Source organism: Vicugna pacos, chromosome 2, assembly GCF_048564905.1.
Source record: "Vicugna pacos chromosome 2, VicPac4, whole genome shotgun sequence".
In the NCBI taxonomy this organism is placed as follows: Eukaryota; Metazoa; Chordata; class Mammalia; order Artiodactyla; family Camelidae; genus Vicugna; species Vicugna pacos.
In genome coordinates, this window is record NC_132988.1 from 52448529 (window position 1) to 52476220 (window position 27692).

General features: G+C 32.5%; 1 protein-coding gene across 5 annotated transcripts in view; it reads right to left on the minus strand.

Annotated features, from left to right (window-relative positions):
• RAP1GDS1 (Rap1 GTPase-GDP dissociation stimulator 1) overlaps positions 1-27692 on the minus strand; it is a 125337-nt gene that overhangs the window by 67701 nt on the left and 29944 nt on the right. For all 5 annotated transcript variants that reach the window (XM_072940160.1, XM_072940141.1, XM_072940156.1 and 2 more), the window contains exons 3-4: positions 11687-11809; positions 5008-5133 (exon numbers count right to left, since the gene is read on the minus strand). In XM_072940160.1, coding sequence (XP_072796261.1) covers positions 5008-5133; positions 11687-11809 — 249 coding nt within the window. The remainder of the gene's footprint in view (positions 1-5007; positions 5134-11686; positions 11810-27692) is intronic.

The window sequence follows — 27692 nt, forward strand, 5'->3', positions numbered from 1 at the left end:
GGTGACTTGATCCTGGTTGGATTTTCCAGCCTCCAGAATGGTGAGAAACAAATTGTTTTTTTTTTAAGCCACTCAGTCTGTAGTATTTGGTTATAGCAGCCCAAATTGACTAAGAAAAATGATCAGACATAAATGCTATGTATTTCCTTTGCATAGATGTTCATAATTTATACTGTAAATTTATATATAAACCTTATTTAATCCACACAACAGTCCACTTTACCAATGAGGAAACTAAAACTGAGAAAGATTAAATGACAACTTTGTAAATGGTAGAACTGGAAATCTTATTCATCTATAATATTTGGAGAAGGTAATAGCTAAGTGATAGAGCACATGCTTAGCATGCTTAGTATGCATCAATTCCCAGTATCTCCATTAAAAAAATTTGTTTAAACACAATATTTGCCTTCTAGAGGGCATATTAAAATTTCATTTATTTATAATTTTATTAATTTAAAAATAAATTATTTTATAAGCAAATAGGCACTATTTGCTTAATTTCTAAAAAGTGGTTTGAATTACTACTCCTATCATCCATTTATTTTCATTCTGATCAGAAACCACATAGGTAGTGTAACTGTCCACAAATTGTGTTCTTTTGTGCATTTAATTTTTTCCACCATATTAAAAGCTCTTTAATGGCATGAACTTTTTAAAAGAGCTTATGATAGTGTTACAAAACAACATCTATTTCCAACTACTATATATTTAGGACACCTTTACAATGGAGTATTTTCATATGATAAAAGCCATAATTACTGTCTGTAAAAATAGCAGTAGCATATAGTTGTTTATACTTATATACATGATGTACTTTGACAATAAATCCATTAATAAAATATAAGAGCTTACTTGATGAAAGCTGAAGAATCTTGTTTTATACTTACTGGCTGATAATTCTATTCTACTCTAAAACTGAATACTGAAAAACAGTAAAAAAAAAATAGTATATAGACCAGCAAATCCTTTAATAATGCAATCTGATACTTAACCTAATTTATATCACTGAAATAAACACTTATTTTAAATGCCAGGGATAAACAGTTCCATGTTGAATATAACTGCTGCAAATATATTTTGATTACTTAGGCAATTTCAAAGCATATTTGTGTTATTAATACACACTTGTCTAACAAACATATGTTATGAAATACTGTAGAATTATTGTTGATTATTTTTCAGCATTTGCAGTCAGAATAATAAATTCATTCTTCATCCCTTACATAAAAATAGTGTAGCATAGTTAGAATCACTAACATACAAATAGATCCATGTATGTATTTGGGCATCCTTTCCATTTACCCTTCTTTAAGTCAATGAAATAAACTACATTTAGTTCATCTCATCAACAATGGCTTTGGCAAGCCTGATTACCACCTCATTTTGTATATTTATTTATTACTCAATGAGCAAGAATTCAATTTTCCTTACACCATGTAGGATGGCATATCATGTAAGACTAAGTGTGCATCTTTTTAATAATAGGATTAATTATATAATCATAAGCATTAATTTCATTTCTGTAAAGAATCATACTTAATTTTAATATGTATTCATTTGAATCGTATATTCTTCTTTCTCTGGTAATGCAAAAATGCACAAATATTTACTCTCATGTAATCATTTTATTTTAGCTTACACTAAATAAATAACTTTTAACCAGCATTTCCAATATCAACTATTTCCTGACCTCAAGCAGTAACATCTGCAAACAGAGAAAGCTCGGTCTTCAGTCACCAATTTATCCTTACAAAAAAGCATTAAGTACAGGGTGGGAATTTAACACGAAGGTCTTCAATACCACAGAACCATATACATACATATATAAGAGCAATTTTAAATGTGCACAGCTATATAAACAAACTAATCATTAGAAGAGACTACCATAAAAATGGCCACATAAGCGGGGGAAAAAAACCCCTCATTTTTTTCCCATATCACCTTTGAGAGAAATGAGCAATCAAACAGGCCAGAGTATGCATTTCTGAGATTTAATACTATTTCTCTTTATTTAAAGTCACTTTCCCTAACATATCCCATCACAGCTCTGCTGACTCCTTTTCAAATTGAAATATAAGTTTTCTCTCTTCTTTAATCTAAAAGATGTCAAACTTCTTATAAAAAGTTATTTTGGCAATGTTAAAGGGCAAAAGAGCTTTAAAATGTTGCTTCTATAAGAAGTCTGTTTGGATACTTGTAAAGTGAAATCTATAAGCACCTCGGAGGCTCTCTGGAAGAACAGAAAGCAGACCAGGCATTTTAAATGAAAAATGTCCCCACTAGGTGAATCTTTCATCTCTATATGCAAGAGAGTGGAATTCAAAAAGTTCATCAGCAACAAAGCCTCACTCCGTCCGTCCCATTTAGCAGTTACATCAGTCTATTACCTGATGTTAGGATTATATAAGACAGTTTCCTTCCATTAGGAAGAGTTCCTAAAATGGGCACTGTTAAAGCTGGTAAAACTGAAATCTGACCTACTTTTTTCAAAAGATGTCCATGAATTTTGTGGTAAGTGTAATTTTTTGCACAGTTGGAGCTCTCCTTTCAAAAAAACCATGTTAAGTGAAAAACGCTAGAAAATGCCTTACTTTCTAAGTGTCAAAATTAAAATCTATAAAATATGCACAAATTTCTTAAATTTTTATCTCTAATACTTAATTCCTTATGGTACTTTATGCATACATTGGCTTTACTATCTATTGTAAGCCTAACATCATTCTGAATAAACCAACAATAAAAATTATTCATTTGGAGTACATTTATAAAACAAGAGTTTGAGAGATGAAAATGTAATGAGAAAAGTGTCTCAGGTAAATTTGAAAATCAACCACATAGCATTACATTTATAGATTTTGATATCATTCTCGTCATTCAAATAAAGGTGCTGTACTTTTTCCTACAATTATTCTGGAGAAATCACTGAGACGTTCACAAGAGATTTAACTTCAAATAAAAGGATAAGGAAGCATATTGTCTTATGGAAATTATATGCATTAGACACCATGGCACAATGAACACATTTCACCACATGATTTACAGTAATAAATCGCCTCTTATATTTACTCACTTTTAAGATTACTAATTTTATTTTCCTAAAAGGTTAAAAGTATAAAAAATAGTCTGTATTCACTATGCTTAGTTCTCCACTTAACTATAATTTCCACTGAATTAAATGAGAATGAAGTGGTTATAAATATTCAAAAATAAATGAAACAACAACAAAAAATTAATCTCATAGCCTAAAGCATATCCACAGACTTTATCCTGTATAGCTTATAAGAACAGAATAAATGGATATGATAAACACTATAATGGACTTCATTTTCATCAAAACGATAATCTTATTAACTAGACATTTATCACCCTAACTTCAAAGTTCTTTAGAGTACACAGGAAATAAAATTATTCTGTGTCCATGAAAATCAGAGCATGATGAGATAATAGATCACTATGGGTATTTCTTCATTGTGCCAACATAAAGTGAAACTCTAGGACAAAAGTACTCAAAATAGTAATTCCTCTGTTCAAACAATGCATAATTCAAGAATATCTAAACTGAATAAAGATTAAAGAATACTTCTTATAGTCTTAAATTCTAGTAATAAACACAGAAGGATAAAAATAAAAGCAATAATGATTAATGCTCTCCAAATACATGCCATCAATCTTTGACTATCATTCTGCACAGATCTTTTTAATATACATTGTTAAAATTAATTATATAAAATATACATTCATTCTTGAAAGCTAACATTATAACTATAGTATTTAATAAAAAGCATAGTATTTAATAAAAATCCTAAATATGAAAACACAAAATTATAAACATAAAGCACTAGTATTTTATAAACAAAGCTAATACCCACTATGATAAGAACTAGAATGAAGGCACAGATTGGAAAATTTCTAAGCAGCACTGGGGACAGAAATTCTCCAATTAAAATTCATATTAAAAATCATTCATGCCCTCAGACATAATATAAAATATTCCAGAAAAAGTAGGGAAAGGAGAAATGAGGCTAGCCTTACCCCTATTGGTACAGACAAGTTATAATTAAAAGCTGTAGTTTTAATCTTCTTTTCTTCTACTTCTTTCTTTTATCATAAATGTGTTTATAACCTTATTTTCTACCTGGCTTAAATGCACAAATCACTTTTTGAAGCACTGCATGTTATAAAAGAGCTATCTATGCCTTTTATATATAAACTCAATGGGGAAATTAAACAAAAGTTATCCTACTTATATAAACAGAACTAAATTCCTAGGAGATTTTAAAGGTGAATATTAAAAAGGTGTTTTAGCTCAGAAAATAGAAAAGTAAGGAAAATCAGGATATGCCTAATAAGTTGAATATACTCAAGATTTTTCCGTATCTTCTTTACATATATGTGGGAAGCAAAAGTAGAAAATGTAAAATTTTTGCACTGTCTATACCCATTCCCAAGTTCTTGCTTTCCCTTTGCCTACTAGAAACAGTGCATTATAGAAAGTGGTGAGGATGACAATGGCATTATGATAAATAGGAATGGAGTCAATGCAAGATGCAATAGGCCAGTCCAGCTCTTGAGAACATAATGGTTTTTATGAATGGTTTTACTAAATTGCAAGTAATTAAAAGTGTATCTGGACAGACTTAGAAACTAAAAAAATGTGTTATTAAGCATTATCAGTTAGAGATGGTACTTCGATAAAACCTAACTGAAGATACATTTTTCCCTAAAATTAAAAGTCCCAATCCTTAGAAATTGACTTACTTCCCTCTGAAAGTATCATCTGTGATAGAAGGGAAAAGGAATGCCTTTCCAATTAAGTCATAGTTAAGAACACTATGGGCTAAATTTCCCTCAGTTCTACTGCATAAGCAGAGCTAAGTCATAATTGGCCCATGTTAGTGTCTTAGCCTAGAAAAGACAGTGCTAGCACTAAAAGTGGAATTATTATGAAAATCATAATTCTTAAACAAAAGTTTATAAGTGTATCATTGACATTTCAACACTTACGGCTATCGTAACATATGTTTCCTAGAGCCCTGCCCGTTTGAAGCAGCACTTCCTGGTCTTTGCTATTTAGCAGCTGCACCAGTGGTGAAATCAATCCAGCATCCACACATGGAATTCGCATAAATTCTGAAAATAAGAGACATATTGAATTAAAAATCTACAGATTTGCAATTACACAAATAACCTCCCTTAAATAAAATAAACTTAGTATTAAATGTTTAAGATGGTTACTATCTGAGGTGTATATTTATGTTCAAAAGAACCATTACAACCCTACTAAATACTTCATAAAATAAGTACACAAAAATAAGTGGGGGTCATACTTTTTTCTTTGCTGACCAAATCTCCATAAACCAAAAGACGTTTTCATTAACTTTCATTATACCTAATTTATCACTATCTTCTTAAAACTGGATGTGCCTGGAAAGCAACAGTTGATGACAGAAACACCAGCAACGTTCTCTCCACGAGCCTGATCATTCAAGTACTGCAGTTATATATGAGGCCATCAATCTGTGTCATTTTTCACTATCTGTTCTCTAAAGAGCCAAAAATACAAAACGTTTTCAATGGTTCGAGTTAATGATTAAGAATATGTCCTTTTCAACTGGTAAGACTAGTGGAACCATCTATTCCTTATCTTCATTCCTACTCTTTATTAAAATTCATGTTATGCATCACTCACATCAGCTGCTGCAACCACGCATTCAGGGGTCTAAAGCACCAAATTAAATGCTATGCTTTCTTATACTTCAAACCCATTTTTTCTCCTTAGCTTTATAGTAAACCACTCTCACTTTATTGATTCCCAATGATACCATCACAGTCATGCTTAGACAAACTTTTTTACAGTGTCGCATAAGAGACTACTACAAAATCTAAGGATAACAAAGATATCTAATTGATGAAAATTCTTCAATAGCCAATATTAGAATTATCATTTTGAAGTTCATGACTTACTGTAAGGATGTTCTGGTCACTTATTAACAAAGATCTAATTTCTCAGCCTATAAGCCATCTTACTTAAAAATCACTATCTTTTCATTCTCACTTTTAATGGGGGAGGGTTCCACTCCTCATTCTGTTTCACAAGTGGCCTCATAAGCAATCCTCCCTCTCTCTTCTTCACTTTCAAATTTTTAGAGCATATCATACAGGGTTGTTATGTGAGCTGTTAACCTCTGAAACAACTTCTTTTCCCCAATATAGCTTATAAGTCATAGAGGTATTCCTCTCTACCTAAATAAAAGACTGCATTCCTATCATCTCTCTTACTTACCACTATATTATTGAAAACTCTCTATAATTCAAACTTCTAAGACTAAGAGTACTTCCTACTTTTAAAGCTAACCTTTAAGTTTATTTATTTATTCATTTTTTAACTCAGTAGCATGAGGTATCCCATTACCTATTAGGAAAACAAATTATGTTACATACTTCCATAAGTTCAATGACCATCCACAGGAGATGACACATTAATCTACTTGTCTACCTCTTAAATGAATGGTTACTTGAGAATCTTTATAGATTTCAAATCTTAAATTAACTGTCACCAACTTAAATTAATGAAATCAAAGACATATTCATTACTTTTTCCACCTGTCCCTAAACTTAGTTTCCAACAGTGGGATCATTTCAATGGCTACTAAAGTAAGAAATTTAGGAATAGTCTGTTGCACTCTTCTTCCAAAAATGGAATCTGCTATTACATCTTAATTGCTCTGTATGTTCGTTTTCTTCTTGCTGTTCTTCAGGCAATGGCGACATTAATGAATTACTATTTTTCTTCGCTTTTTATGTTCTAACTGTCTATATGACACCAATTTATCTTTCAAGCTTTTGATGCTACAATGTATTCTTGAAATGATAAAGGGTAAGTAATTATAGGAAAACTGTAGAATCAAATAAAAATGTTTTGAAATTTTTTTTATTCAAAAGCATATAAAGAACTTCTTAAACATGCACAATGTCATATGCCAATTATGTCGTGGTTTTTTTTAAAATACAAAAGTAAGACAAAACTAGCATATTCTCAGCTTTCAGTCAATGTAAAAGCAACACTGCCAGTCCCTGGGGAAAGTAAACCCCTTCTAAAACCTTTTGCTTTTCAGCCAATTTGCTTTTTAACTGAGGAGTACAATCCTCCTTAGCTAGTTTTAAAGACATGGAGTTACACACTTTAGAGGAATGTATGTAAAAATATACCCAAAATTTATCACGATATGTTTAAAGTAATATATAATACAATACTGGAGAACGACTGTAACAGTCATCCTTGTTCAAAGGGGTTTCCAGTACACATACCTCTAGTTCACACCACATGAATCTATTACCCGATTACAGCCGGCTAGACTCTGACTCAAGTCCAGCCTATATATAGGCTGGCCAACAGTCTATCAGATGGTCTAGTTTGAAAGATCAGGCTAAACATGATAATGAACTAAAAAAAAAAAACCAATCAGGTTCTCACTCAGCAATTTTAAATTCAGACAGACGACTGAAAAGTTCTTGGGCGGTGGAGGGAAGGACAGTCAGAGAGGGGTTAAAACAAAGATACATACAGAATGAAAGTGAACAGAAACCAAAGTCAGTGGAAGCCATTAGGTAATAGAAGGCAGAAACATAAAGTAGCTGTATGTGTATATGCATGTCTGCACGAGATAAAATCTATCTGTTTTCTGGATAATGTGTGGACTTCAATGAAAAAATTCAATACCTCAATAGCAACCCAGACTTATTAATATAAAATTGACTTATATCTAAGAGTAAGTTTTTTCATTTGATTGTAGCAATAAATAAATGCTTCTTATTTGATATTTCTATTCTTTCTAAATCTTGTAGTAATTCTTTTATTTTTTACTTTTACTTTCCTAAACTTACTTGAAGTATACATTCATTTAGCATTTTCATAAAGTGTAAGCTATGATGAAAACCACAAAAAGTGTTTTCTTTTTATATAGACTGAGATTCATAAAATCTTTTTATATATCTACTTCTCAAATATTTAAAAACTGATTTTATGTACTTTCCCATTTTTAACTACCTGAAGGAACTAAGTCTTTTATTAAAACTTTTTAAACTCTGTAAGCCAAATAAAAACACAGTGCTAGATTCTACCTTAATGTTTGTTAGGCTAAACAGTAATATACATTGAATTTCAAATTTTCTCTAATACTTTTCTATAATTAATTCTTAGCTTTTTACATTTTTCTTTAGAAGAACAAGAAAAAACTATGAGGCATGAATATAAAAGAATGAGTGACTTTTATATGTGGGTTGTTGACTTCACATTTTTCATTCATACTTTGTATTGCCTTTGAAAAAAGATAATACTGATAACTGTAATAGATTCTTACAAAATGAGGTTAATTTCCAACACTGAAGTGGCAATGTATATTTAAGCTACCTGACAACACGGTGCATTTTTTTGACTATCAATTTTACTCAGTGATTTTTCTAGGTATACATATGTTTTATACTAAAATAAACATATACTTGCTATGGAGCAGAGGGTAAAGTTAAAATAAATAAATTTATACAACAAAACAGGAGACTTCATGTTTTTGGTGGTGCCCTCACTAGTCCATCCTGTGTATACACTTTCTTTTGTTGTTAAGAGCATTCAAGTGGAAAAGTCGGATAAACACTTTCGCAATATGATTAAGTACAGATAGGGAGGGAAAAGCACGATATTGATCCAGCCCACTAATTCCATATTACGTTAGACTGAGTTTGGTTCTCAAGCTTTATAGGCATTCGAATCACCTGGAGGACTTGTTAAACTAGATGGCTGAACCCAGCTCCCAGAGTTCCATTCCAGTACATATGGGTGAGAGGGTCCAAGAATTTGCATCGAACAAGTTCCTAGTGATTCTGATACTGCTGGTCCAAGACAGGAAATCAGTATTTTGGAGTAACAGAAAAATAAGAATAAGATAACAGTAATAACTACAACAACAACAATTAGGAGGAAGACTAGAAGAATAAGATGTAAAGTTTTGTTTGCTTTTACACGTTTTCAACTTCAGTTATCAGCCTAATCTTTCAAACCATACACTCAGACCATTGGTACACTTTCCAAGGCTATCATAAAATCTCATTTACTGAAGAGAAATGAAAGGAGAGAAAACAAGATGAAGTATAAATTCCAACTATTATCACACAAGTGATTTAATCCCAGCTTATCACCAACTAGCTGTGTAAGATAGGCAGGATATGCAATCAATTATCTCATGTGTATAAAATAACCCTATCTTATATGAAGTTGTTATGAGAATCTGAAATAATGTATACAACACCTGCTACGCTGGAGACACATAATAGCAGTTAGCTATTACTCAGAAATTCATCATTACTATTATTACTACTACGAGATACCTTGAGAGTACAATCTGAAAAGGACAAAACATTTCTAGATACTTCCTGTCTTATTTTTTCCTTTGCCTCAACTCAGTTTTAAATCTGTTATATAGGGGACTACTTTATTTAAAGGTATCAAAATCTTGCGACTTACTGCAATTTATGGTCATAGCTATGCTCCCACATTCATCTTGCTCATGAAACTTCTTACTAATTCTCTGGAATTTTGAGCATCAGCACACAGATCTGTTCATTTTTAGAGGATTTTTTTTGTATGTGCAAATTTAAACATAATTATGTTTTACAGTTAATCCAAATCTAACAAGTATATGCTAATATCGCTCCTCTACTGTTATATAAGGTGCAGAGCAGCGTGACAACGAACACATCAATTTCTGATTTCTTTTTTTTTTTTTCTGGTTCACGTAATCTTTTTTCATTGTTAAATTTCTAACAAGAAGAAATATAAGCCTAATTAACTCTCTTGGGTCATGTCACATTTCTGAAGATACTTATTTTAAAAAGGAGACTCTAATCCACTTTCTCAGCCAGTCATATAAAAAAAAAAAAAACCAATGTGGTGATTAAGCAATAAATAACCATTTAAATGTATCCCATTTATTTTAATGAGATTAGTGATATGCCCTTAACAAGCCTCTGATTAAATGTATAAAAGTTACAAATTATGTCTTTAGAACACAGCTCTCATCTACTAGAATGTTATTTGAAGCAATCTCAAACAGCAGAATTATCATGAAACTGTGACAAAGTATTATAAGGACTGATACTAAGTAAGATCATACAGGACTATCAATCTACTTCAAAAGAATCTGTTCAAAATTTCTGAATCTATGTTGTAGTGTGTGTGTGTTCATTCTTAAGAAAAAAGGTTTTATGACAAAAATCGATTTCTGGAAATCCATACTGTGGTTCTAATGAGGTTGAAAGTAAGCTACTTGATTTAAAAAAAATCAAGCTGCTTTGCATTTAAGAAGATTTAAATAGTGGTTGGTCTAGGTTAACAAACAATGCCTGGAGGGGTTCCATTGTTCAAACTAGATCTGCTTCAGTTCTTTGTGGTCCCAAGGGAATTTCTATCTATTCAGAGCAGGTCAAATCTACTTCAAGTACACTAAATACTCCCAGACCATTAGGAATCTCTGAACTTTTATGACCAGCCTGAATCTGAATAACAGCACAGTGATTATAATTACAATAGCTTAGATGTACAAACAAACAATAGATGGTCAGTTTTCACTAACCACCAAAAGATGATTTACCAATATAGAACCTCAATGGAATGTGAAAGACATTTGGAACATCTCTAAACAAATGAAAAAATTTCACGCCAATTTTCTTTTTGGTAATACACGTATGAACAAGTTGTTTTACTAGGCCAAAAACAACAGAAATTGGTACTTACAATGCCAACTGCCACAGTGATTACATAATGTATAAAACTGTGTAAAACTGAAGCCAGAATTTTAAAGTATCTTCTCTTTAAAGTGTAATAATATAATATAATATAATATAATAATACAATACATATATGCAACTTACTAAAATAAAAGGACTAAAAATAATATCAAATTTTGACAAATAGAGGTATAGTATTGGCCTTCCCTTAAGCTTAAAAACTGCTTTAAGAAGTCAGTGTTTCTCTCGAACTAAATGAACTAAAATCATGTACAAATATTTCTGCTACAATATAATTCTCCCAAAGAAATCTCCTCTCACTGGATGTAAGCCACATACAATCAGGTGGATTAGATATTATATAATCTAAGCTTTGCTGTCACTTGTTTTTCCAGAGTATATTCACATGGAAACCTAAGAAATAAATATTCCCCAGGAAGGTGAGTTCAGAGAACAGTATATTCCAACTGCACTGTTGCAGTCAAGTGCCAGTATCAGAAGGATAGGCCAAACTAAAAAAAAAAAAGAATAGTGAGTTTATCTGGGTATAACACAAACCAACGTATACATTGAAAAAGACAAGCTCTCCTGTGACAGTGAAGATGAATGACTCAGTGGCAGCTCAAGAATCCTATAATCAAAGTAATTAATGATAGAGGTACAGCAGGGACTAGCAGTGCTGTTCTTCAACTCTACTCGGAAGGAATGGAATAGCAAATGCGAAATGTATGACTGTAACTATAGTCATTTTAAACAATTACATGAAAAAAGTCAAAGAAAAGAGAAATAGAAATAAAAAATTTCTAATCTATAAAATTAAAACATAAATTAATAAAACATACTGACAAGTAGGGTGTAAAACTGAAGATGTTCCCAGCAGAAAAGTTCTTGAGGAGAACCTCACCATTTTTGGCTATTTCTGCTATGATGTTAGCTACTTTGGCTGTGCAGGAAGACTGTGGAATCAACAGACTGGCGAACAGTTGAAGTATTCCACTTCCTTGGATTTTTTCACTTGTTTCCATATCTGAAAGAGATACACACAAAGATCTTCAGTGAAAATCTTCAACACTAATACTAACTTCATCTAAAATAAATTTTTAAAGAATTTTCACCATCCATAGTGAAAGTTAGTTCATTACATATAAAAATGTATATATTTATATAAAATTACTTCAGTTCCATAACCTGCTTTTATCCAGTTTTCATTTACACAAAACACTTTTAATACAATCATTTGTCTATCTAGAACAGATTATAAAGGAATCCTTTCTGAATATACCATTTGCATAACAAACTTACTTTTCAATGTTATTTCCAACCCCATCTATTCAAATCAAAAGAATGCTCTTTTTTCTACTTCACTTCCGAATTCTCTAACAGCACATTATTTTATTTATATATATTTATATATATATATACACACACAAATTCTATGATTTCCTATAATGCTATAGCAATTAAAAATAACAACAATTAAATGAACAAAAAATTCACCTTATATCATTTTATATGGAGTGATACAGGAGAATATGCAACTACATAGGACTACTATGTTTCTCACACAACCTACTCAAAACCACCACTAATGAAAATGGGATACAGTAATCAGCAATAAGACCATGGTATTCAGAGATCTATATGGTGATAAAGAAATTCAAGAGGCCCCTGCTTCTTCCCTTTCCTCACTATCTTTGTTAAAATACAACAAAAGAGCCTGGGCATGAAACCAAGCCACTTTACATAAAAAGTATGACCTATTAAAATAAAAGAGAACAGGAACACCTGGAAAGATGATGGAAATAAAGAAAAGCTCAAGGATATAAAACTTAAAATTACTATTTGACTCTGAACAATAAAGGGGAATGACATGTGTTTAAAAATAGAGAGTTATAAGGCTCATTAAAACATTCCACTTAAATTTGTTTCTATGTGTTGTTCCTCTCTATCCTCTACATCCTTTGGCAGACATACCAGTAAGAGAACTCTAATGATTTCTTGTTAAGTAACTGGCACCTGCTGTGATCAATAGAGAGTAGGAAAAAAATTTTTAATAGAATAATTTGAGAAAGTCTAAAAAAAATCTATTTCTTTATAGTAAGTGCTGACTGTTTAGTTCAGTGTTTTTCAAACTACAGGTTCCAATCCATTAAGAATTCTGAAGTCAATCGGGGGAACAAGGACCAGCAATTTCTTAAAAAGAGAAATAGAATTAACAATATTTGTAACAACAAAAAAAATAGAAAAGAATTTCACGCATAGTAAGGTAAAACACTAAGTGAAACTTCAGTTCAAATTACATGTATGCTTACTGAATGTAAAATGTATTACTAATCATAGGTTCTGGTAAAAAAAAAAAAGTTAAAACACAATGTTCTGTGCAACCCTTGACTACCCAGGATTTTGGGTTAAAGAACCATAACACTCTTAACATCATCATCAGAGAGAATTGTTGAATGTCTGAAGCAATAGAAAATTATGTGGAAAACCGAATGGCTGAAGCAATAGAAAATTATGTCTAAAACTATAAATCTGTAAAAACTGAAAGTTGTAAAAATGTCAGGGATTTACTATCTTAAAAACATTCATTCGCAATTACTGTAGTTATGTGTGTGTCTGCGTGTTTACCTATGACATTAGTACAAAAGATCAAGTATCAAGATTATCCAGTGTTAAAACAACATCCATGCATTTCCTTTTCCTACCACAAGCCTAGTACACTTTACTACAGCTAATAATATTTCAGTTTCTTACATTTTATGTACTATAATAAAATGGCTGTTTTGGAGATACTTCAAAACAACCTTATTTATTAGGTGAAGAAACAGAAGTCCAGAAAGATGAAGCAAACTTGTCTAACGGTCACCGATCATACTAATCACGAGAGCATAAACAGCAAATTCAGATTCTACTACACTAACAAATCAATGTGTGTCACCTGGCTGGTAACACTGGTGTTAATTTTTAGAACAGAAAACTTACTTAAGCATAAACAAAACCTGTCTTTTTGTATGCTGTTACTCACCAGTTTCTCGCAATTCAGATTATTATAAACGTAAAGTATACCTAGTGGTATATAAACACAGCAGCTGTCCTTTCTTTCAGTAAGCCCATTTATAAAATGTAATGTGTCTTTTTGTTTTTATTTTGCTTCTCAGGTCAAAAAAAAAAATACGTTTTTAAGGTATCACCTGAGAATCTGACACCAAATTTCTTTCTTTCTTTCATTCATTCATTCATTCATTCATTTATTTTTAGCAAGAAGCCAAAAAGAACTGAACCAATTTGCCATGTTAAAATCTTTTCTTTTCTGACCACTGCTGCCAAAAGATGTACAACCTTAGAGCACTGGGGCAGACTACCCCAGGGGTCTTGCCCCACCATCTGTTGGTGCTGGTATGACAGCAAGAATCTGGCATAAGGCATGAATCATGATTAGATGTGAAGCTGAGGCATTTGTGTATGTGGAGGCGAGCAGTTAACTGCAAATCACCCATGCATGTCTCATTTTAACTATAACTAAGAGAATGGCTTAACATCAGAGCTGAATGTCAGGGGCAAAGAAAACAATATAAAACTCTTGCTCTCTGATGAGTTTCCACGAATTATAATCCAACTAATCAGGAGAATAGTTGTAATAAATGACTCAAGATTTGGGAATAGTTTTTCTTTTAATGCTATTGTCAGAAAATAAAAGGAAAAAATATAATCTACTTCTTCACATAAATCTGGTTTACAATTTAGAAAAATCTAAAAGGAATTCTATGTACTTGCTAGCATGCGGATTTCTATATAGGTTTAGAATTTAAATTAAATAGCTGGGAATTACTTTCTTTCATTTAGCATAAAAACATAAAGAACCAAACACTGCATATCGTTAAAACACCACCATCCAATAAATAATTACAAAATTTCAGCCTCATTTCATATATACCTTCTACACTGACATTCTACTGCATCTCAAAATGCTTATCTGTGAACTAAATATGTTCTCAGATATCTTGAAATGATTTTAAGATTTAGTAGTAGTCAATGGTTGGTGTTTGCAGGTCTAAATGAATGACTGCTTGTTAAAAAAAAAAATCATGCACTGTGATCAGGAGCTCTAAAAAAAAAAAAAAAAAAAGGCAGACTTCTCATTATCTTTAGCCAGACTAGTACTGACCTTTCAACTACAGCCCTTTAAATGTTTAACTACACCCAGGAATCAATTCAAGTTCTTTCTCCCCCTTCACACTTAGGTGCAGGCATAAAAATGTTCAGGTATGCCTACAAAATTACAGGCAGCTAGCAGTCTTTGAATTCGGAAGGACCCATATAAAGGGCAACTGCTACTCTAAAATAATAACTGTGGGCACCACCCAGGATAGTAGCCCTTGCAGTTCTGCAGGCACTCATTCTGTTTCAGCAGTCCTTGGCCCACACTCCACCTGACCTCCGGATGGCAAGGAGGCAGCTTAGTTATAAAACTGCCAGTGACAGAAAGAAGAAAGAACTGGGCAATCCAGTCAGAGAAACTTGAAAGAAGAGTAAATCAAAGAGCTGGGCTACAATGCACAACTCAAAGAATTTCTCAAGGCCAATAACTCAGTACAAGGGAGGAAGTAGGTAGAATGGGAAGGAACTCATATAATTTAAGATACAGCTTGAGAAAGACTCAAGTTCCCCAAAATGCTGCCAGGTAAATACATTAAAATAATAGGCTTCACTGTAAAACAACAAGAGGGGTTTTTCAGGTATGCTACTATAATAAGGTGAATTTACAACTTATGCAAGCATATAGGCTTCATGAGGATAAATTAATGAAAAGCATTTGATTACCAATTTACAGTAAACTCCAAGTTAGAAAAACAAAAACAATAATTGCTATTACTGTGACTCTATTCAATTAAAAATGTATTTGGATAAGATTGATAGTATTATTTATTCAGAGTTATGAAAACAATAAAGAACTGCTATTTTTATATTATATGTCCAAGGATATTTACAACAGATTGTGAAGGTAAGACTCAGATTTGGGATTGACTCTAAGGACCAAGAACATGACTCGAGGGCTATGTATATCCTTGTCTCTGGGGAACCATTTATTTCTCAAGGGGTAGATTTTTAGAATAGTATAATAAGAGTCCTGGTCCTGTGCCTGGGAGATCTGATCCAAATCTAAGGCTTCATTTACTACCACAGAGACACGTCCCTAATCCTCCTTTTACCCTACTGAAAACAAAGTATGTGCAGTTGGATATACCATAAATGCCTCAAATTTAACATTCCCCAAATCAAACACAGCCTCTTTCCTTTCCTTTCATTCTAGTCTATATTGCAGTGAATGGCAGGGAACCCATCTAAGCCAGAAGCCCTAGAAGGATTATAAATTTTTCTCTTGTCAGTAAATGCTTTTCTACCACTCACATTAATCAGGATGTAGGTTCCATAGACTCTACCTAATTAGCATCTTTTACATCTATCTTTTCCTTGCTACATTCATGTTACTTCCAGTTCTCGGTTCTGACCTTTATTAGATAAAACAGCCTTCTCAAGAGTCTAACTCCAGCTTCCACCCCTCATCTGCCAACCACATTGGATGGCAAAATAAACTTCTGGAAATACAAATTTTATGTCAGTCCCCTACTTTAAACCTTTACATGATCCTCCATAACTTTTAATTAAACGGTCAAGCAACATCGATGATATATCCCAACCATATCCCCTGATACTCTTCCACTGACAGCCTCCTCTCTAGCCACACTAAATTACTTGTAGTAATCCAAATTAATTATTTTATTTCATACCTTCTTACTGCACTTGTTCCTGCTCTGAAATGCCACACCCACTCTACCACTTTAGCTAATTCCCACGCATAGTGTCATCATCTAAAGGTACCTGACTGAAAGCCACTCAGTCTTTTAAAGATACCTGACTACCATAAAAACTTATTTTTAGAGCAGCCATGTGATGTGGGCATGATTGGTTATGTTTTCCTCATACTACAAATAAGGCCATATAAGATTATATTGGAAAAGCAACAGGAACCTTGTTCTTCTGATTCCCAGTCCAGTGCTCTTCCTACCACAACTGTTATTTATGAAATATATTGTGATAACAATACCTCGATCAGGTTTGCCAGGTTATTATAAGTATACTTAACATATTTTGCAGAAGTAAGAACTAAAATAAGACAAGTGAGTGAGAAAGGAATGTATAGTATTTTGAGAGAGATAAAATGACTCAGTTATTGAAGGAGAGAAAGGGAACTGAGTATAGAGAAAGTGAAACAGGTTTAAAATAGATTTAAAACACGTAAGAGGAATATGCTGCATATAAGTATATTAAAGGGCCTAATAATAAGAAATTATTGTTTCTAAAAGAAAATGGAAGTACATGAAGGGGAGTTATAAAATACTTTTTCTTTCACTTTTTCCCCAATAAGGATTTTAAGCAAATACAAGGAAAAGATGCACAGAAGAAAAGGATATATACAGTCATGAAAAGAAAGAGGGAAGAACAAAGACCCATTTACAAAATGACTCACCGTCAGAAACAGGTCTTACTAAAGGATTAAGTTGTGAGAGTCATTCTATAAAATTACAATAAATGATTTTGACAGTTTTGCAGTCATTTCAATTCCAGGGATAATGTAAGCTGTGGGAGTCAGAGAAGTCTTCTGTTTGGAAATCATCACTTGAATAAGCAGGGAGATCTGCTAGTTTGACTATTTTCTTTAAAATTATGACTAACTAGGTCACATAAAGTAGTTGCTAAAAATTAAGAGTTGTGTGGTTAAAAAATAAAAGATATTGACTGAGAAAATAAATACCAGGATGGATTGTGTTAATCACTGTGGTAAAAACATATACAACTAAAATTGTTCAAATCCCAAAGTCATTCTATGAAGCCACCATCATCCTGATACGAAAACCAAAGACACTACCAAAAAAAGAAAATTATAGGCCAATATCTCTGATGAATATAGATGCAAAAGTTCTCAATAAAATATCAACAAACCGAATCCAACAACACATTAAAAAGATCATACACCATAATCAAATTGGAGTGATTCCAGGGCCACAAGGATGGTTCAACATATGCAAATCAAGGTAATACATCACATCAACAAGAGAAAGGACAGAAACCCACGCTCATCTCAACAGCTGCAAAAAAGCATGTGGTAAAATTCAACATCCATTCATGATAAAAACTCTTACCAAAGTGGGTATACAGGAAACATATCTCAACATAGTAAAAACTATGAGAAACCCAGAGCCAACATAATACTCAACGGTGTAAAGTTGAAAGCCTTCCCACTAAAATCTCGAACAAGACAAGGATGCCCATTCTCACCACTGTTATTCAACACAGTACTGAAAGTCCTAGCCACAGCAATCAAACAAGGAAAAGAAATAAAAGGTATCCAAATTAGAAGGGTAGAGGTAAAATTGTCATCATACACAGATGAAATGATACTATATATAGAAAACCCTAAAGACTTCACACAAAAACTACTAGAATTGATAAATTCAGCAAGGTAGCAGAAAAAAGATTCACATACAGATATCTGTCACATTTCTTTACATTGACAATGAAATATCACAAAGGGAAAGTTAAAAAACAACCCCTTTTAAAATCACATCAAAAAACAAAGTAAAATATTTTTAACCATGGAGGTGAAAGACTTACATGCTGAGAACTACAAAATATTGATAAAGGAAACTGAAGATGATTTAAAAAAAAGGAAAGACATCCCATGCTCTTGGATTGGAAAAATTAGTATTATTAAAAGAGCCATGCTACCCAAAGCAATCTACAGATTTAATGTGATACCTATCAAATTACCCAGGATATTTTTCACAGAACTAGAACAAAGAATCCTAAAATTTATATGGAGTCACAAAAGACCCAGAATTGCCACAGCAATACTGAGGAAAAAGAACAAAGCTGGAGGCATAACCCTCTCAGACTTCAGACAATACTACAGAACTACAGTAATCAAACCAGTGTGGTTTTGGCACCAAAACAGATATATGGATAAATGGAAGAGAATAGAGAGCCTAGAAATATACCCACAGATCCTTGGTCAATTAATCTTTGACAAAGGAGGCCAGAACATGTAATGGAGAAAAGACAAGTAGAGGCAGGAAAGCTGGACAGCCACATGTAAATCAATGCAGTTAGAACACTCCCTCACACCATACACAAAAATAAGCTCAAAGTGGATTAAAGACTTAAACATAAAACAGGACACCATAAAATTCCTAGAAGAGAACATAGGCAAAACATTCTGTGACATAAACATAGCAATGTTTTCTTAGGTCTGTCTCCCAAGGCAATAGACATAAAAGCAAAATTAAAAAAAACAAAAAGGAACCTAATCAAACTTAAAAGGTTTTGCATAAACAAAATGAAAAGACAACCTACAGAATGGGGGAAAATATTTGGAAACAATGTGATGAACAAGGGCTTAATTTCCAAAATATACAAACAGCTCACAGAACTCAATAACAAAAAAACAAACAACCCAATCCAAAAATGGGCAGAAGACCTAAATAGACATTCTTCCAAAGAAGACACAGAGATGGCCAACAGGCATGTGAAAAGATGCTCAACATCACTAATCATCAAAGAAATGCAAATCAAAACTGCAATGAGGAATATCATGTTAAACCGATCATAACGACCATCATTAAAAAGTCCACAAATAATAAATGCTGGAGAGGGTGTGGAGAAAAGGGAACCCTCCTACACTGTTGGTGGAAATGTAAATTGGTGCAGCCACTATGGAAAACAGCATGGGGATTCCTTAAAAAACTAAAAGTAGAGCTACCATATGATCCAGCAGTCCCCTTCCTGGGCATTTATCTGGAAGAAACTCTAATTCAAAAAGACACATGCATCCCAATGTACACAGCAGCAATATTTACAATAGCTAAGACACAGAAGCAACCTAGATGCCCACTGGTAAATGATTCAATAAAGAAGTTGTGGCATAGATACACACAATGAAATACTAGTCAGCCATAAAAAAGAATGGAATAATGCCATTTGCAGCAACACGGATGAACCTAGAGACTATCATACTAAGTGAAGTAAGGCAGACAAAGACAAATATATCACTTATATGTGGAATCTAAAAAAGTGATATAAATGAACTTATTTACAAAACAGAAACAGACTCAAGACATAGAAAATAAACTTATGGTTACCAAAGGGGAGGGGGGAGATAAATTAGGAATCTGGGATTAACAGTTAAAAACTACTATATATAAAATAGATAAACAACAAGGTCCTAATGGATAGCACAGGAAACTATATTTAATACCTTGTAATAAACTGTAATGGAAAAGAATGTAAAAAAAATGTATCATTAAAAACTGAATCACTTTGCTGTATATCAGAAACTAACACAACACTGTAAATTAACTATACCTCAATTATAAAAATAACTAGAATTGTTCAACTATAAGTTCAAAGTAATTATTGATAACATTGTCCCTATAGTAAATGTGGATTTCCTCACTTCAGACTAAGAGAATGAGAATATAGTAAAACACAGTGAAGGAGTATTTTCAATAAAAGATCCACCTCCATCCCACTGTGACCTTACAAAAAGAGACCCCAGAGAGATGCCTTGCTTCTTTCACAGTGTGAGGTTCCAGTGAAAAGACAACCGGAAGTGGGCCCTCACCAGACACCAAATCTGCTAGTGCCTTGGTCTTGGACTTCCCAGCTACCAGAACTGTGAGAAATTCTATCCAGTCTAGGATATTTTGTTATAGCAGCTCACATGGACTAAGACACATGGCGTAAAACTCATTTCATAGTCTGACAATTTACTCCCTTTCCTTTTATCATCTCTTGTCCCTTCCCTGCATGTACCCTTTTTGCCAGCAATACCAAACTTCAGTTTCTGATTGAACTAGGATTTTCCCCATCACTGTGACATTGTATATGTTGCTTCCTCTGCTTGGGATGTTCTTCCCATAATCCTTGTGCCCTCACATTACCTGGGTAAATGACACCATATTTTCAAGATCCAGAACTCCCTGATCCTGCTTATCAAATTCACCCCTCTTCCCCACTCTTCACACACAATGCTGTAGTTTTTTCCAAGTTGTTAGAACCTATTTGGTAGTTGAACACTTAGGAGTAGATGATATTATCCATGGAAAATGTATTTTTACTGAGTCTCTATATATTGGGAATATAAGCCTAAAGAGGATACAAATCATATCCTCAGAGAGCTGTCTAGTAAGAAAGAGAGCAGTAAATAAATTACCACAATTCAGTGTGATGATACCACCATGGAGGTTACGTACCATGTCTAATGGGAAGCACACACACAGCTCCATGAAGACTACGGAAATTTCCATAAACAAGGTAATTATTTAGCTGATTTCTGAAGGCCAGTAAAGCATGTTCTAAGTAGAAAAGGAGAAAAAAAAATTTTTTTTTTGGCCAGCAGCTGAAGGGTACCAGAATTGAGAACTGGAAAAGGCTGATATTATCTAAGGTTTGAAGAAAAGGCAGGTAAAAGAATAATAATAAGAGAATATACTATGAAACACGTATTTATCCATCAGAACCCAGGAGAAATGTCAGTCCTTCTGTGACACTTTGAAAGATTTTTACAACTACAAACTGAATCCAGTTCTCTGAACACTTTGTAATCAGCTCTATTATATAATGTATTATACTGTATTAAAACTTATCTGTTACTTGTCTATCCGATCCCTCCAAGGCAAAGTACCAACTAATGCACAGTGGTACCCAATTAATGCTCATTTAATAGAACTGCCCTGTCCTTAAGGAGTTTATAACTGAATAAAAAAGGCATACACAAATAAGTAATACACACTAAAAAAGTTCAACCAGAGGGACGTATAAACTGTTATAGAACACTAAAGATGAAACAGCTGAGCTACATTTATTGATGTTATAGAAGTTATAATTACTTTTAACAGAAAAAGAGGACTGAGCTTATAAGGAGACTCTTATATTTTAAGAATTCTCTCATCAAGAATGGAAAATTTTTGGTAGAACTACCAATCACTAGCTCATGCAGAGACTAAACTTTTCACTTTGCATTAAGCTAATGAGGTCTCAGACTACATTTTTCAAAAGCAAACATATGCAAAAATGCTCTTAAAACCTTCAGAAATCATTTTAGAAAATTACCTTGCCTTTATCTTATCCCTCCCACATGCACATATCAGAAAGAAGAGATGATCAATCCGTAACTATGTTATTATGAGCCAAATGAAAACATTCTGTTTGCTCCTTTAGTACAAGGAAGAGAAAAGATGTGTAATACTTAAATATGGGAAGAGAAAATTACCAGCATCTGAATGAACTCACCTCAGAGAACATTGTGTGCTAAAACCTAGAATTTAAATCCAGATGTCTCTTTTAAAAAGCCACTACTCAGCTTTCTGGAGTCTCATTTTGGGGTTTATTACAATGAATAGGAAAAAGTATGTCACAAAATCAACCTAGGTAAAATCAATTATAGATTCATATGTGGAAAGCTCTAATATTAATGGCATCATTCCTCACTAGCAGTTATAACACATAACTATTAAGCCACACAATCCATTTTGTTATGACAGTAAAACACATAGTCCACTTGTGATGTTTATTTTTATAAGTCAACTCACCTGTGCCATGGTACCCAGGTATATGGTCAAACATTATTCTGGATGTTTTTGTAAGGGAGTTTTTGGATAAGATTAACATTTAAATCCATACACTCTGAGCAAAGCAGATTGCCCTCCATAATGTGGGTGAACCTAACCCAATCAGTGGAGGCCTGACTAGAACAAAAGATTTACTATCTAATCTCTTTCCCCCCACATGCCCTGGAGCAAGAGGGAATTCTGTCAGCAGAATAACTTATGACATTTCACACAGTATTCTCCACTACAGCTCTGCTCCAACAGCCCTGTATAATTAGAGTCAGGGGAAAAAAACTTACTTTGACTACCTACATGTGCTAGCTTTCTTCAATCTCAAGAAGTCACACAATGTGGTTTTTTTTTAAACTGGTGGTAAAACAGCCCAAATTTCCAAGTGAATGTATCTGACAATAGAAGGCACTGAATACTGAATACTACTAGTTTCTAGTAAAAAAAAAAAAATTAAGAGAATAAAGATTCTCTATATTTTATTGCCCACTATATGAATATTATCTAGAAAATTACAACTAAACTCTATCTTACTAAAAACATGAAATATTCACACTTTCTCAGTTAATAGTGTTTTTTTTTTTTTGAGGACAGAGGATGTATTTGCTTTTATTTATTTATTTGTTTATTGGTCTCTTTACTTTTGAAGTATTTTTTATTTATATCATGTTAGCTTCAGGTGTACAACATAGTGATTCAATGTTTTTATATATTATACTCCATTTAAAGTTATTACAAAACAATGGTTGTATTTCCCTGTGCTGTACAATATATCCTTGTTGCTTATTTTATACACCATAGTTTATATATCTTAATCTCATATTCTTCTTCATTGACCACCCCTTACCTCTCTCCACAGGTAACCACTAGTTTGTTTTCTATATCTGTGAGTCTGTTTTGTTACATTCATTCATTTTATTTTTTTAGATTCCACATATAAGTGATAACAGACTATTTGTCTCTCTCTCTGACTTACTTTACTAAGCATAATACTCTCTACGTCCATCCACATTGCTGCAAATGGCAGAATCTCATTCTTTTTTAGGGCTGAGCAGTATTCCATTGTGTGTGTATGTATGTATGTGTGTATATGCGTGTGTGTGTGTGTGTGTGTACACACCACTTCTTTATCTATTCATCTGGTAAAGGGCACTTATATAACTTCTTCCATATCTTGGCTATTGTAAATAATGCTGCTATGAATATTGGGGTGCATGTATCTTTTTGGAACCAGTGTTTTCTTCAGATATATACCTAGCAGGGGAATTGCTGGATAATGTGGTAGTTTTGTTTCTAGTTTTTTTGAGGAACCTACATACTGTTTTCTGTAGTAGCTGCACCAATTTATAATCCCACAACAGTGTATTAGGGTTCCCTTTTCTCCATATCATAGCCAACATTTGCTACTTGTAGACTTTTTGGTAACAGTCATTTTGACAGGTATGAGATGATATCTCAGGTGGTTTTGATTTGCATTTCTCTGATGATCATTGATGTTGAGCATTTTTTCATATGCCTGTTGGCTATCTGTATATCTTCTTTGGAATTATGTTTATTCATATCTTCTACCCATTTTTCAATCGGGTTCTTTGTTTCTTTTTGATATTGAGTTGTTTATATATTTTGGCTATTAACCCCTTATCAGTCATATCATATGCAACTATTTTTTCCCATTCTGTAGGTTGTCTTTTTGTTTTGTTGATGGCTTCCTTTGCTGTGCAAAAGCTTTTAGTTTAATTAGGTCCCATTTGCTTATTTTTACTTTTATTTCTTTTGCCACCTTAGGAGTCAGATCCAAAAAAAATATTGCTATGATTTATCTTGTGATCTGTTACAATAGAGTAAAATGACCATGAACTACATATGGTTAAAAACATGGCATATAATACTTTTGGCCATAGTATTCTTCATCAAGATCCTATTGTGTACCAAAGAGAAAATAATGTAGTATCTTATATTCAGTTAAGAAGATATATTTCTGACCTAGTATAAATTTCTTCAACTCCTTCTTAGTGTTTCTAAAAAGTGTTTCTTAATTTGGGAACTTTTCCACTTCCCTTACTTTGAATACTTGAAGCAAAGATTTAATCTTTCAGTCTCAATTTTGTCTTTAATGTTATGACTATTTTTCCTATTTCAACAACTTTTACAGTTGGTTATTAATATTCAAATACATTCATAACTCAAAAAATGAAAATTGCAGTAAATAATAAATGAGTAACACATCTCTTCCAGTTTCACATAATAAACTATAAGTTTATGTGAGTTAAGATTCATATTAAATAAAACCTCCAAAAGGAGAACTTACTTCAATTACCTACTTTTCTGTGTGTTTCTTTTTTTCCAAGTGAAATGTTAGAAACCTTTAAAATGATTTTAAATGCCAAGTATTAAAAAAAATTTTAATTATAAAATTATTTATATTCATATTTCATTAAGTCTTAAGATACCAAAATTCACATGACATTAAAAATGTCTAAGAGGAATCTATATAAAGCTACATTACGTAAAACTACATGTAGAGGGGTGGGTAATAGCTCAGTGGTAGAGCACATGCTTAGCATGCAGAAGGTCCTGGGTTGAATTCCCAGGACCTCAATTTAAAAAAAATTTTTTTAATAATTTTTAAAAACCCTACATGTAGAATTACATTTACATTTATGTAAAACTATTAAGATAAAGTAAGAAAAATAATAAGCAATCAAGTTCACATTTTCAGGGTTAAGTAATAAAAACAAAAAAATTAACACCTAAATTTACAGCTAAAGACATAATTCAAAGGCTGATATGGTATGACCCTGTGATCTTAAGAAAAACAATTTTCTGTTAACAAAATTAATACTTTACTGACTGTAGTTTTGAACCTTTGGGGTTATAAATTATTAAATGGAGAAATTTTCTATAGTGTTTATCAGACAATTTAATAACCATTCATTCTAAAATATATCATTAATATTATTAATATTAATTATTCTTTAGGTGCTAATTCCCACTAAGTAAATATTTGTCCCTGAATACACAAAGATATAAATTGTACTGAACCTCACTATTATACAAAATGACCTTGAATCTGAGATTGTAAAACCATGTTGTATTTTATATTCTTAAGAAAATCTTCCTCTAGTATTAAAGCTTTCAACAAATAATGGTATTATAAACAAACTTTAAAATAATAAAAATGGTGGATATTTACTGTTTTAAATATTAATTGATTAGGTTGAGGATTTATAGTTTAGAGGTACCTGGTGGTCTTGATTTTTTTAAGAATGTATGTATTTTATACAGAGGATTCCACGAGGAAAAACAATGATTCATTCATTTAAAAAATTCCTCAAAATGTCTCATTTATAAATTCCAAAGTCTACCTAATGGTAAAACTTTAACCTTTGTTTTACAATGCCAAGTGTGTACTCAGGAAATCTGAATTACAAGAGGTAAAAGTGAAAGGATTTAGTCTATGTAAGAAAGCTTTCTAGAAACAACCATCATGGACTATTAAGTACTAAAGGAGCTAAAAAGAAGTTATGCCACTGCTCATATCTTTAATACCAGGTTCAAACATCTATAATCACAATAAAGGCACTGAAAATAGGTTAATTTAATCAATTTCTTAGTTTAAGCCATTTTCCTTTAAATATCAGACTACACTTTTCTGTTGAGACTATATAATTCTTATTAATTCATTATACCAATTAAAGTCCTCAAATTCTTTGCATTGCTTGCATATTCTTTGCAAATTTGCATGCCTCATATTCTTTAACATGTTCAGGACATATTGAGTTAGTGTTTACAATCAAGTATGGCCATAGAAGACCCACAGCTAGCTGCAGATACAGAGTCACATAGGACCCTGTTGGAAAGAATGTTAGGAAGACACAGCAGCACAAACCCATCACTTCTCTCTCAGTAACTTAGTGATAGTACTAGTAGTATACTGAGGATAGCAGATCTTTTTCACTATATATCTGGCATACATACATAGCATCATTTCTAATCACATTTCTCTCACATACTTTACTTTTAGGAACATAAGAAGCTTTTCAAATTTAGCAAACCTAAGAAGCAAAAATGGTACCATTTATTAATTAGCTAATGTTAAAAAACCAAGATCCTCTGCCAATGCTTCAATCACAATCTACAAATACCAATGGAGGCTTATCTCCTGGAGACTGTACATAATGAGAGCTTTTTTTGGCCCTGTATGAAACATAGTGCTTAAAAACATATCAGAAGGTAGGCAGCAAGTACGCAGAAGGTATACAGACAACACCCAGTATCATGTTATATCTTTCTTTTGTTGATGATTAACAGTGACATTGATTTTGTTTCTAAGCTGCATTTGCATCATATCATACTGGCTGGCCCAACTCTTAAACCTACTTTGGTCAGCCATCACCCATTCAAGAAATGATGGCCTATAAAGCTCCAATAGAAATAAAATATTTATAAATATTTTATAGAATTTTAAAAATGAGATTCAATATGTAATCAATAATTTAAAAACTGTTAATGAGCTATTTTACTTTTGGGGGGATACTAAGTCTTTGAAATATAATATGTATTTTATACCTATTGCATACCTAAATTCAGACTAGCCTCATTTCAGATGCTCAATAGCCATGTCACAGAACTGATACTGTATTGAACAGCACAAGTTTAGAAGATTCCTCTAGAAGTCTAATGAGTATAGTACTTCTTGTGTTCTTCCATGTTTAACAGTATTTTTCTACAGCCTTGATACTACCTTGGCTCAATATAAAAGTCTTATTCCTTGAGTTTTCTGAAACCACTGCTCTAATATTGAATTGCTTTGCATATTGTTGTTGAAGAGTCTGATGCCAATATGATTTTCTTTTCATTTTAAATATCTTGATCTTTTGGCATTCAGGCCCTGAGGATTTCTCCTTTGTACTTATTCTTAATTTTAAAGTTTAAAAGTTTTGCTAGACTTCTTCAAGGTCAATTTTCACAAGTACATGATGACTCCTTTCAACATGTAGATTCTGGTCTTTTTTTTAACTTAAGGAAAGTTCATAGTTTTAAATATTAGCTCTGTTTCAATGTTATATTTTTCTCCTTAAAGACTCCAATTGCATGCATGTTGATCTGATCCTTTATTTTATCTCCATTTGGCCCATTTACTTCAATGCTCCTAATTAGATTTTCAGTCACCTCTACTCTTCCTTGGTACCATATAATGCAGTCTTAATTCCTAAAATGATACTTTTTTTCAAT